General features: G+C 42.0%; 1 protein-coding gene across 1 annotated transcript in view; it reads left to right on the forward strand.

The window, feature by feature from the left end:
• LOC306977684 (cadherin-18-like) overlaps window positions 1–12,117 on the forward strand; it is a 210,428-nt gene extending 198,311 nt beyond the window's left edge. Inside the window, exon 12 of the mRNA XM_079576098.1 lies at window positions 11,310–12,117. Within this exon, the coding sequence (XP_079432224.1) occupies window positions 11,310–11,821 (512 nt within the window). The 3' untranslated portion in view covers window positions 11,822–12,117. The remainder of the gene's footprint in view (window positions 1–11,309) is intronic.
• The last annotated feature ends 1,410 nt before the right edge of the window (window positions 12,118–13,527 follow it).

Here is a 13,527-nt window from a genome sequence, read left to right on the forward strand (position 1 = left end):
GTGAAACGAGCAATGTCCAATCGCATCAAGCCGAGCGTTTTTCATCGAGAAAGTCGTGTCCGTTTTCTCAGATCTTTGGCGCGGTTTGGTGCAGTGGGAATGACTCCTTCGACTTTTACATTTTTTAAGTTCCGCGGCATCACTGGCCTCGCTCTCTTAAGTGCATCGCTTAGTTGCAGCTTAAATCAGATTTGCGCATCCTGAAGTCCAGTTTCCAGCTCCGTAAGTGGTCTTAGCTCTTCTATGAGTCTGGTCTGGGGAGATGAAATTACTCGAATGGGCCATTGAGAAAGCACTAATGCATTGGAGCACATATAGGGGCATTCGGTATAGCATTTGGGTGTGTGGTTGTGGGGATTGCGGTCAAAGAAATCTTGCAATAAAGATTCTTTCTTAATTTCCCACCCTTTTTTTTTTTAAATACTTGAGCACAACTTCTTCTTTACAGGTGTACTAGAACAATCAAATTCAGCTCACGTGTACTAGATAAGGCATTAGTTGTTTTTGATTTGATTTTGAAGCAGTTTGTGATTTTATCTCCGGTAGGTGCCATATAAGTAAAGTTTTTACTTCTTCTTCTTCTCCCCCTCCTACTTCTACTTCTTCTCGTCTTTCTCCAAAGTCTACTTCTTCTCCTCCTCTTATTCTTCGCCCTCTTCTCCTTCCTCGTCTTCCTTTTCTATTTCTTTCTCTCCCCCTTCTTCCTTTTCTTCTTCTACTTTTTCTCCTTCCTCTTGTTCTTCTTCTCCTTTTCTTCTACTTCTTCCTCTGAGTTTTCTTCTGCCTCTTCTCCTCCTCCTACTTCTTCTTCTGCTCCTCCTTCTTCTTCTTCTGCTCCTCCTCCTACTTCTTCTTCTGCTCCTCCTTCTTCCCCTCTTCTTGCTCTGAAACTTCTTCTGCTCACTTCTTCTCCTCGTTCTTCTTCTTTTTCCTCTTTACCTGCTTCTACTTTCTTTTGTTCCTCTCCTGTTTTCTGTTCTTCTTCTCCTGTTTTCTCTTCTTCTTCTTCTTCTTCTTCTCCTGTTTTCTTTTCTTCTTCTTCTTCCTCTTCTCCTGTTTTCTCTTCTTCTTCTTCCTCTTCCTCTTCTCCTGCTTCTCCTTCCTCTTCTCCTGCTTCTCCTTCCTCTTCTCCTGCTTCTCCAGCTTCTCCTTCCTCTTCTCCTGCTTCTCCTCCTTTTTCTTCTTCTCCTGCTTCTCCTCCTTTTTCTTCTTCTCCTGCTTCTCCTTTTTCTTCTTCTCCTTCTTCTCCTGTTTTCTCTTCTCCTTCTTCTCCTGTTTTCTCTTCTCCTTCTCTTCCTGTTTTCTCTTCTCCTTCTTCTCCTGTTTTCTCTTCTCCTTCTTCTCCTGTTTTCCCTTCTCCTTCTCCTTCTTCTTCTTCTTAATTATGAGTGCTGCAATGTTCAGGTGAAGGAGCATAGCCTGGCAGTTGAAAGAGGGCATCACCCACAACATTTATTTTCGAGCCTTCGATAAAGAACCAAATATGCAGCGTTAATGAAGCAAAACTACAAAATGCCTCCTCAGGCATGTTTTTGACAAGAGAACAATGCCGTTTATTGTTTAAAAGCTAAAAGAATAAAAAATCAATTTTGCATGTCAACATAAGGGTGGTTCGAATGTGTGTTCGAGGAGCTCAGAATTAGCTCAGTGCAGAAATAGCAAGAATCTCTTATGCACGACTTTAAAAAGCAGTGAGTCAGCGCGCCTGGCGAACGCACATTGTGTAATAGGTTGTTTTAAAGCAGCCGGGCGATAAGCACTGTCCCAGACAAATTGCATTTTTCACCCTCTGTGACCCCCACTCGGTCGGTCCCACTGAAGCGCGCTGAATTTGGGGCTGTACCTCGCAGTAATCACAGGGTAAAAATTCATTAAAACACAGGTGTGGAACAACGCTCAACAATGGAGAGCGTGTGCACAGCAAATTAGTCCCAACTTTTTTCTTTTTTTTTTTAGCCCAAAACATAATGAAAAAGTGGTTCATGTTGCATTTTTAAACAGGGTAAACGTAGCCCTATTATAAAAGCTCACACTATGTTGGCAAATCAGTGTGGTATGTTAAATTAAATAGTTGGCCAACTTTCTGCACAGTTAAGAAGTCACTAGGAAGCATTAATAAGTTTCACTAAAACTCCAATATTCTCATTTTTATGCAATAACATGTTTTAAAATTCTTGGTGCATTTTTATATTATACAATATTAAGAGGATTAGCACAATTTCAATCCAGAACGTGCACAATAGGCAGCTAATCCTTCAGTGCGGTTTCCTGACAACCACACCAGTATGCTTTACCTTGCACTGCAACTATTTTACCAATGACTTCTTGCTTTACAAACTTTACAAAGTGCGTCACGTTGTCATCTATCTGTCATCCTCGCATCAGTCACACTTTTCTGTTACTTCTGATGCCACAGCAGCCCTGAGGCAGTCTGCCATCTCCACCAACACACAGTCCTAACTCACTGAAAACCTAAGAACACCGTGAGTGTAGGTGTTACAGATGGTGGGGACTGAAACACCAACGTTCAGACTGAATATATTTATAAAGGTTCTTTCACTCTGAACCAAAAGTGCTTTTCAAAGGTTTTCATGATTTTCTAAATAGCAGTTTGATGGGATGATGCCAGTGGCAAAACATTGTTTAACACCAGTGAAGTGGCAGTTTTATGAAGAAAAGAAAGCCCCTAAAAAAAGCCCCTCTTTATGTTTTAAAACTTTAGTGACAAATAAGACAATTCCATATTCCAAGGAAAGCACATGGAGTCTCTTAGTCCTTTTGTCCAGCAGTTGCACAGTGACAGTTGTGGAGTGTTTACCTTTTATGTTATGGTACACTGCCTGACACAAAGAGAGTCACGTGAGCTAGTATTTTACTGGATCAGATTTAGCATTGATGACAGCACACATGTATATGTCCTTTTAATACTTTTTATACTATGGACCTAGAGTCTGAATAAAGAATGATGAAGATGACATTCAGTGTGGCATTGTTTCATTAAGCTTCTACGATGTCAAAAGATCCAGTGTTGCGTTCATTTTAACCAAGATCTTGTGTTGATGATGGGAGAGTGAAACCACTGAGCAAAGCCTTCTCCAGCACATCCCAATGATTCTCAATGGACTCTGTAGTGGCCAATCCAGGTGTGAATAGGGCTGTCACGATAATTACTATATCAACTTATCGCTCAATAAATAACAAACGATATATTTTCGGGTTCGATATTTATCGTGTGCACATTTATTAGCATTTCCCCCCTATTTTTTCTATGTAAAACTTAGATTTTTCACTGAAGCAAATTGAGTTACATTATATTTCATGTTTATTGCAGCTTGTGTGGAATTTCAGGATATGATGATGCATTTTTAGAACAAGGGATTACTGTCATTTTTATGCCTGAGAGTTGATCGTATCGAGTATCGTTAGAGTCAATAATATTGTCTATCGTGATACTTTCCTGCCCTGATATATCGAACTTCAAAATGTGTTATCGTGACAGGCCTACGTGTGAAAATGATGTCACATGCTCCTTGAACCACTCTTTGCAATATAAGCTTGATGAATCCTGGCATTGTCATCAGGGAAGAAGAAGTCCATGGATGGAATAACCTGGTTTATTCAGGATGTTCAGCTGATCTCACTCTTTAGGCTCATAGTGCTCCTGAACCTGACCAACAGATCATAACATTTAGTTCAATCCAGGTGTTTTTTGGTCAGGCAGTGTATAATAACGTCACAAAAATGTCTCTTCTTTCCATACAGAACTGTCAGCCTTGTGAACTGAGAACCAAAACAAACAGTATGAAAGTTCAAACCCCTCCCCGACACTCATTTAACCGTTATTGCCGTGTTTCTGCCATACTGTGACATTTGTCATAAACACTTTAAAACTCCAGCTTCCTCTCCCTAAAGCAGAGTCTAAAGTCTGACCCGTGTAAAGCTAAACAAAAGTCCTGTAGCGGTGAATGGAGTGTCCGGATGCATCGCTGCTTTTGTGATGTTATCGAAGCTGAAGTCTCTTTGCCTCGGTCCAAATTCTCTCCCACCTCTCGTCTCCCCCTGTCTGCCCCTGTCTCCTCCGCTCCCAACACGTTATAGTGCTATCCTGCATCTCCAAAGGCAAATGTAGCACCGGCCAAAGAGAGATTCAAACAAAGTGGTGAGAACAGAGGGGGGAAACTTTAGCGAAGGGAAGGACAGAGTTTTTACTTCACAAGTTAAAGAGGGGGTATTATGCTTTTTTCAATCACATAGCACCAGTCTATATCACACTACAATGATGACGAAACCTTCTGTTTGTCTGTAAATGCAGTAAATTAGAAAAACTGCCTTGTATAAAATGTCTCTCTCAAAATGGCTGTAGTGAATGTCTTGAAAGAGGCCTCTGTCTCTTTAAAGCAGTACTAAGTAACTTATTTACCTTAATAAATCCTTTCCGTAGTCCCTGTGGGGGTAATACAAGTGTTTATGGGATGATTGGAGGGTCTTTCATGTCCCCCTGGTGTCTCTGGCCAGAAAACCATGTTTGCAACTTGACTGCCCCCGGTGCGGAGAAAGCAATACACACTAATGTAATCACGAAGAAGAAGCTAACATGCCAACGGGCAAAGCTAACTGCAGGCTAACGTCACTTTAAACAGTATTTACAGCCAAGTTTGAGTGAAAAAAAATATTTCTATTGTATAATTGGATAAATTATAAAAAATAATAAATTAAAAAATCGTAACTTGCTACTACACCTGCAGTTGCACTTATGGCCTCTAGGGAGAAGAGTTACTTAGTACTGCTTTAAGAACCTCTGACCCTTTCCGACACGCCCCCTCCACACACTGTCTGTGGCATCAGTGGGGAGGGGGTTCTGCTGAGGAGCAGTGGTTGGTTACTCGGCTGGTGACGAAAGCTCGGAGGCGTCTCCAGGAGGTGGGGGCGTTCCTAAGAGGACTCGGGCAAACCTATCCCTAAAATGGCCGCCATCAGAGTTTGTACAGATTACTCAAAAATATGTGAATGTGCCAAAGCAACACTTCAGGCATGTTTTTAATGAGGGAATGACATAATAACATGATGTAAAGCTTGAAAAAGTCGATTGTGCATAATACCCTCCCTTTAAGGCATGGATGCAATGTAACTAATATTGCAAGAAATACAAATATTCTAGGGCTTCACATTAACAATTGATTTGTTCCTTCCTTTGTAAACCTTTCCAAAAATTCTGTCAGTTCCTTAAACAAATCCCCTTGAAGAACTCCCAGGCTGTCTTTGTAGGTTTATATAGTGTATAGTGGGATGCAGTGTATCCCTTTGAGAAGCCTGTCAAACTTGTTAAGTGCAACACAAATATAATGAATTCAACAAGACACAGGCGAGCGCAGCAGCAAAATCATGCCTCCTCAGCCTCTCCCCAAGTCCAGGAGACGTCTTTTAACTGCCAGTTGTTTTCTAGAGAATGACATTTTTACTGCGTCAACCAGGATTTATTTTTTTTGAGCTGTTTGTTGAGCAAACCGTGAAGAAAGCTCCCTCTAAAAGCCCAGACAGCGAAGCCACAAAGCTTTTGGTTGCTTGGAAACTACATTAAATGTCAAACTCATGTGTCCTCTTGATGTATAGATCCAGAGTGAGGGAATCGTCAAGATGAAAGGCCGATCAATTTGGACAAATCTAACGGAAAAGTGCAGGAAAGTTCCACTTCAATTTAGTTTGTGATTCATTATCTCTGAGTGTGTGGCTATGGGCCAAACTTCCCACACATTATCTTCTTCATCTCTTGATCCATCTTTAAATCTTTAAATGTACTGTCTTTGCCAATTACGACTGAAAAGCCCATAGTGTCACGTGACTAAATGTTTTTTCCATGATATCACGGACATGTGTTGGCTTTTATTACAACCTTCAAAGCTGCTCTAAAATGTGGCACGTTGCTCATTCCCTCCTTACGCCGATGCATCATGTATATTTCACTCTCATCTGTGAACGCGAAGCCTCTCCCGGAGCCAGCTCGGTCTCCCTCATCTGCTCTAATGTGGCATAATGAACTCTTTAGGATGTGGTCCTGCTGTACAAACCCACTGTGCACTCGCCAGTTGTCATTTGATTAAGTAGATGTAATGTTAACATAGCACAGAGAGGTCATCCCGTACCCACGGAGCCACGAGTCTCATTAGCTTCAGAACAGTGTCCGGACTGCAGCCAGTTTCCCTGCTCCGGCACTTCATTAGGGGTTCATGCTGATTTTTACTCTGCTGGCTGAAGACGAGCCGCTGAAATGAGTTCTCGGTCTTAGATACTTTATTGAGGTATTATTTTCATGTTAGAGATGATTGCAGTGTACTTCCTGTGTAATTGACTTTGATGTCAAATTGTCGTATGGAGGGCTTTGCTGTATATATTCGTATGGGAAGGATTTACATTTTTTTGAGGGAAATATCCAACTCTAGCTATGCAACCATATCTTATTTGCTATTTCAGTTGCTATTGTACATCAGTGGTTCCTCATAGTAAATGTCAGGAGGGTATTAGCCAAGCTCACATCATGGACAACACCTCCCACCCACTGCACGGGACTGTAGAGGAGCTGAGCAGCTCTTTCAGTGGAAGACTGAGACACCCTCAGTGCAAAAAGGAGCAGTTCCTTCATCCCCACTGCTGTCAGACTGGACAACAAGACTGAAAAGTAACATGTGCAATAACCCCCCTTAGCAAAACTACGTGCAATATTCTCTGCACCAGCGCCACTTTATTCTCTGTAGCGTCACTTATTGACAACCTGCACCAGGACTGTAACTTTGCACTGCCGATGCTGACCTTGATACCTACTGTTCATAGTCTATTCTAATCCTATTGTATTTTTTATTTCTTATTGTTTACATTCCTGCCCCTTAAGATTTTTGCTCTTACTCATTGTACGATGAGAGATACCTACTATTTACTGTTTGCACATTTCCTGTCTATTTTGCACACTCTAAGAGACCTTGAGAGCCGAATGTAACAAGTGAATTTCTCCATTGTGAGCTGAATAAAGGATTATCTCGTTTTATCTTCTACCTTCATTAGGCCCAAAGCGCTTTACAGCAAGAAACCAGTCACCCATTCACGCAGACACTGGAGTGTCTTGACCAAGGACACAACAACAGAGCACATCATCTGGAGCTGGGATTCGAACCCCCGACCTTTCTGTCATAAGATGACCCGCTCTACCAACTGCCCCACCCTCACCCCCCAACTGTTGCCCCACGTTCTCTTTTTTTTTTTTTTTTACTGCTGCTGTTTGCATCCCCACACAGGGAACATTTTTCTTTGGGAAAATACACATGTTTTAATAGTTTAACAGCACAATACATCAACGGTGTAGTTCTGTTTGAAGCAGATGTTTTGTTTAGGGCTAACATTGCGCTCTTGTTGCTTTCTATCTCTTGTCTACTCGTCTGCCTATCTATTTAATAAATACTAAATGGTCACATTTACCATTTGAAAACTCGGAAAATTAGAATTAACGTACAAAAGTTCATTTATTTCTGTAATTCAACTTAAAATGTGAAACTAATATATAATACAGACTCATTACATGGAAAGTGACATATGTCAAGCCTTTGTTTGTTATAATTAATGTAATTAAATTCCCTCTCATGTTGCATGCAAGGAGTATATCACGGTTTAAGTTGAATAACAGAAGTGAATGGACTTTTTAACGATGTTCTAATTTTCCGAGTTTCACCTGTACATAGTACTTTTCTAACCACATTCGGCACTCAAAATGTTTTTACATTAAGGCACCACTCACTCATTTACACTCTCATTCATACACCAGTGTCAGTCACTGGAGGCAAGGTGGGGGAAGTGGACAGTGTGCACCTGCGAGATTCGAACCACCGACCCTTTGGTCAGACGTCGTCTAGATGTTGATACCATTTCGTTTTTTTTTGCTCAGTATTTCTGTGAGTCGTTGTTGGCCAGTGTGGTCTCTGTGCACCTCGTGACTCCACCTAATAAAACATAAGGTTTGGAAATGTCATGAATGTGATGGAGCCTCATAATAATAATAACCATTCGCAAACACAACAAACATGACGTCTTTATTGGACATGCATGAGTGGAAAGGATTCAATATGACCATTATCTGCCAAAATATGGGGACAAATTGAGGCCACTGTGATCTTTTAATCTCGCCTGATGCGCAACACAGGAGGAGGCCGTTACATAATCTTTAATTTATTTATTGGACAGAAAAACAACTGAACGTGCTTCTCGGGGGGTTAACTCGTATTGTGGCATGACTCGAGATCAAATTTGCCGCAAACATCACAACAACAATGTGCTCATTGTCATCAGCAGAAGCGCTTGAATCATAACGCGCGTCAGTGATGTACAACCGCTTAACGCTTGGCCAGTTTTAGTGTCCTGCTGGAAAATCGGGACTAAATGTGCACATAAAAGCCAGCGCGGTTTATTGTGTTTGCTGCTTACGGAGCGCGTCGTGTCCGACCGTCATGAGCAGTGATTTTACAAACAACACAAGCTGCACAACAGGGAACGGCATTAGCATGGAAACATGGACGTGTTGTTTTGTGCGCTTGAGCGGCGGAGTCGTTTCCGCTAACTCGCGCCGTAATGTTCAACAGAGCTCTGATGTGTGCTCATATTTAATGTAAAGGGACATGGAAAAGGATTTAAAACGTTAAATTTAGTAAGAGAATAGGCTGCCAAACCAATTATTCAATCCTAAATGCAAAGTAATGTGGCTTTCCCTAAACTCTACACAGGCCTGGTTGTAGGGTTAGGTACTGAAAAGGCAATAAATGCAGATTGTTTATTAGAATTTTATTTTTCCTGCGTGGGCTCAGCTTATCCTCTTTTGTGTCTTGGTAGTTCAAGGTTGTTAAAGCAGCACTAAGTAACTTGTTTACCTTAATAAATCCTTTCCGTAGTCCCTCTGGGGGTAATACAAGTGTTAATGGGATGATTGGAGGGTCTTTCATCTCCCCCTGGTGTCTCTGTCCAGAAAACCACAATCACGAAGGAGAAGCTAACAGGCTAACGGGCAAAGCTAACAGCGGGCTAGCGCCACTTTAAACAATGTTTACTGCCAAGTTTGAGTGAAAAAAAATATTTCCATTGTGCAATTGGATGTGCAATATCCTTCTGTACCTTTGTCTTTTCTGTCTGCGTAGTATTTACTCTCACGGACAATTAATATGTTAAAAAATGCGACACCTGCGGTTGCGCTTATGGCCTCTAGGGGCAAGAGTTACGCAATACGGCTTTAAAAAGAAGAGTAGTCATTGAAATAGAGGTAAAAGTTCATCAAATCAGACAAAATCATTGTTATGATTATGTGTATGTGATGGTCTGAGAGGCCATTGGCACAGAAAGTCAGTCAGCCCCTGGGCAGGTATGGAGACAGAAGTGTGTGTCAATAAGTAGCAGCCTACTGGGCAAACTCTAAATAACTTTACAAAATATTGTTTGTTGATAGAGTTATTTTTTCTTTGTTTTTTTTCCCAAAGTGATGATTGACATTTACTAAAAGAGTTCCCATATGCAAATACGGCTGGTGTTCAATATGGCTGCTTGATTGATTTTATTTGCAGCACGGTGCCTTGAGCACTTCTGTAAGGGAGCGCGATAGAGTCCAGATTGGACTGTTGACAGATGGTAATTTTATGGCAGGCTTCTTTGTAACACAAAACAGCAGCCGCGGAATATGGCGTTCCCATCCAATGTGACTAAGGCTTAATTACTTGTTTATACTTGACTAAAACCACTCCAGCTAAACATGAATGTTTATACTAGACGTAACACAGTTTTACATAATATCCATAAGCCTAAGAACTATACACTTTGCATTTGAGATATTATTATCAGCGAGGCAGAATGGCCGATAATAATAATAATAATAATAATGAATGTAAGCGACTGTTTTAGCCAAACATTGAAACTATGTTATTTAAGACCTAGTATAATCGCAGAGAGAATGGTAGATTTACAAACATATGTAATAATCACTAAAGCTAAAGGTTTGGGGATGGGTCCCTGCTACAGGCATTTGGACATTTGTGCTCACCCGCAGCATCTGGATGCACTGGTGTGTAGACTTGTGAGAGTGAGTTGTGGATTCCTTGCTGTAAATTGTTTGAGTGCCTAAAAGGAGGTCAAATCGTGCTACGTGTTTGGCAACTCTTTTGAGTTGAACCGATAGATCAGTTGTAACTGCCAAAATTGCACTCTCATTAAGTTAAATAAAATTAATATAGAAACAATATTGTTATAAAAATGAATTGCACTTAAGCTTCATTTACTGAAAGCAATTCAGCCTTAAAGCTGCACTTTGCAACTTTTGAAGTGAAAAAAAAAATATTTGTGTATATTTGACCTTTTAGTGACTCTGTGGCTTTATGGGTGTAGCAATGGCACCTTTGCTTTCCCTCACAGTGGCCTTTATGATGCTCCAGGATCAGTTGTTTTTTGTGGGTTTGTACGGTAAGTCAGGTGAAGAAGGAAGGCCTGGTTTGGCCCCCATAGTGGTTATAACTGCAGGGAGACTTTTGTTTTCTCTTTTTGATTGTCTGCACAGCTTCACAGCTAGAAGGTCTCGGGTTCGATTCCCACCAGGACGGGGCCTTTCTGTGTGGAGTTTGCATGTTCTCCCCGTGTCTGCGTAGATTTCCTCCAAGTACCACTAAAAACATGTGCAATAGGTGAATCCTCCAGCCCGGTGATTCTGAGCACCAGCCTGGGTCCCCAGGCGCGGGGGGTCGACCACTGCTCCTTACGGGTCGCCCCAGTGGCATCGAAGGATGGGTTACATGCAAAGGACAAATTTCGTTACGGGGATAATAAAGTATACAAATCTACAAATCAGAGTTGCCATAAGTGTTTAGTCCTTCCTTTTAGTCACAATCACCCACACACACTCAAGCTAGTTTGAACTGATCTGGCAAAACTATTAAAGCTGCACTACCTGAATTACTCTGTTATCAAACCGTAAAAGTCATAGATAGCGGAGTAGACTCTCTGAACTGCTGTCTAAATGTGTTTCTCGCTCTCACTTGAGATAATTAGAAGCTGGAGTTCATAGTGAGACAGAGTCCTACTTCTTAGACACACAACAGCACACATGGTCTGCTTTTCTTTCGTACGTTGGGTTTACAGTGAAGATCTAGGGTGCCGAATGAAGTTTATTCTACTACTATAAATAAAATATAGCTCCAGCTTTAACCCCACTGAACCTGTAACATCCATCCCTCCACCGCACCATCTCAGTCTAAACCAATCCAAATGTGTAACCCTGGTTTTGATCTCCTGTGTTGCAGCGATCGTGGTGCTGTTCATCACGCTGAGGCGCAGCAAGAAGGAGCCGCTGATCATCTCCGAGGAGGACATCAGGGAGAACGTGGTCACCTACGACGACGAGGGCGGCGGCGAGGAGGACACCGAGGCCTTCGACATCATCGCCCTGCGCAACCCGGCCGCCGCGGAGGAGATGAAATTCAGGAGGGACGTTCGCCCAGACGCCCGGCAGCACTGCCCCGCCCGGCCGCGGAGCTCCTCGAACAGCCAGTCCGTGGACCTCAACCAGGAGGACGTGCACGAGTTCATCAAACACAAACTGGTGGAGGCGGACATAGACGCGAGCGTGCCGCCGTACGACTCGCTCCAGACGTACGCGTTCGAGGGGCAGGGGTCGCCGGCGGGAACGATAAGCCCCCTAGACTCGTTCGGGACGCAGTCGGAACAGGATTACAATTACCTCGACGACTGGGGGCCCGAGTTTCAGAAATTGGCGGAAATCTACGGAGACGCAGATTCGGATGTGACGACCTAAGCTCGGACAAAGACCAACTGCGTTTTTATCTGGGGTGGGGGGGTGTGGGGGGGGGTGGAATCTGCAGCGAGAGTGACAGACAAACATGCTGCAAAGGAACTGCTTGGATTAAAGAAAGATTATTAACTGTCAAACTGAAAACTATTTTTATTTTTTAATTTTTCATTTGAGACGATGGGCCGTCCGTGGGGAGTACTGAATCCGATTTTGAGATGGAAGAGCAACACTATGGGAGATAAAAGGAGAATGATATTTTCCTTGGTGTATATTTTTTATTGCTCAATAAAGTGAAAAATCCCTATGGGTGGATATGTGAGAAGTTGTGCTTTTGTCTTTTTCCCTCAGCCCTGGATTTGTATCGCGTGGTAAGGATCATCACACGGGGGCAGGGTCATCTGTGGGGTTAAGGGGTCTTCAATAATCGAAGCTATCTGGATTAGTGTTGCAAAGGGGCGGAAAATTCCCGATACATTGCTGGAAATTTTCTGGGAACGGCATTTTTTTCCCCTCTTGAATAAACAAGTAGTTAATCTTCAGCTATATATTATTTATGTTTTGAACCAGAAAACATACATGACGTCGCACACATGTCTTAACTGTGATTGATTAAATTCACCTGCCACTCACTCACATCCTGACAAAACACTGACCAATATGAAGAGTGGGCGGGGCCTGTGTCTGACACAGATCTGCATGAAACAGAACAGACCTTAATGTGACTAGATGGAGTTTAAAAATGTTAAAACTATGGATTTTCCTCCCCCTACATGTTCCAGCAATGTCCTAATGTGTGGAATGAGCCCAGACCTGTTCGCCACAACTGCCTCTAAAATCCTGCACTGACATTCAAATGTGTTAATTCGGGTCCGAAGTGCTGTCATGCACGAGCTTCATATAAAAAACTGCAGTAACGCGTTAGACCAGAGGTGGCAGTAGTAGTCAGGGACCCAAACTCTCAAAAGCTCTTTAAATTGGGTTGAACCTGACACCGTCTGATATATGCTTTATTTGTGTTTTTCTGTTAACTTTGACCCAAAGGACCAATAATTGGAGGGTCTGCTCTGCTGGAAATATTGCGGAAAAAAATTGTGGCCATTTTAGTGCATGCACCCTGTATTTTTATCAGAAAAATGTGAAAAACGACTTTTTTCCCTCAAATCCTCAGTGGGTTGAGTAGGCTGTCAATAAATGCATTCCAGATACACAGAACACATGTGCTGAGAACATCCACTGAAAAAATCGCTCTTAAAACACATTTCTACACATTTTTGCATCAATTTAATACAAAAAAATGTGGCGTTTTCTCACTTTTTTCCAATATTTGTATCTTTTCTTCATTGGCAATCAACTATTCCACCCAGTTATGGCATCAGTCAATATGCCATTATTTTAAACAGACTGTAGACACATTCCACAGAAAAAATGATCAAAATCCAACCAACATTATTGGATCTGTGATGATTTAAAGACCAATAAGTGACCGACAGACTCAGAACCTCGGAACTGTCAAAAGTCACTTTTGACACTGGTCCATATTTTGGTTGAGGCCATTTCCAGCCCATTAGATAATGATTTACACCAATGTATTTGGCATCATTGGAAAGAAGACATTGTCATGTTTCATTTGAGCCCAAAGGTACTACTCTGTAACAATTACCGTGGTAACCAAAGCTCCTCAGACTCAAATGTGAGAACATTTTTTCACA

This window comes from Gobius niger (genome assembly GCF_951799975.1).
Source record: "Gobius niger genome assembly, chromosome: 18".
In the NCBI taxonomy this organism is placed as follows: domain Eukaryota; kingdom Metazoa; phylum Chordata; class Actinopteri; order Gobiiformes; family Gobiidae; genus Gobius; species Gobius niger.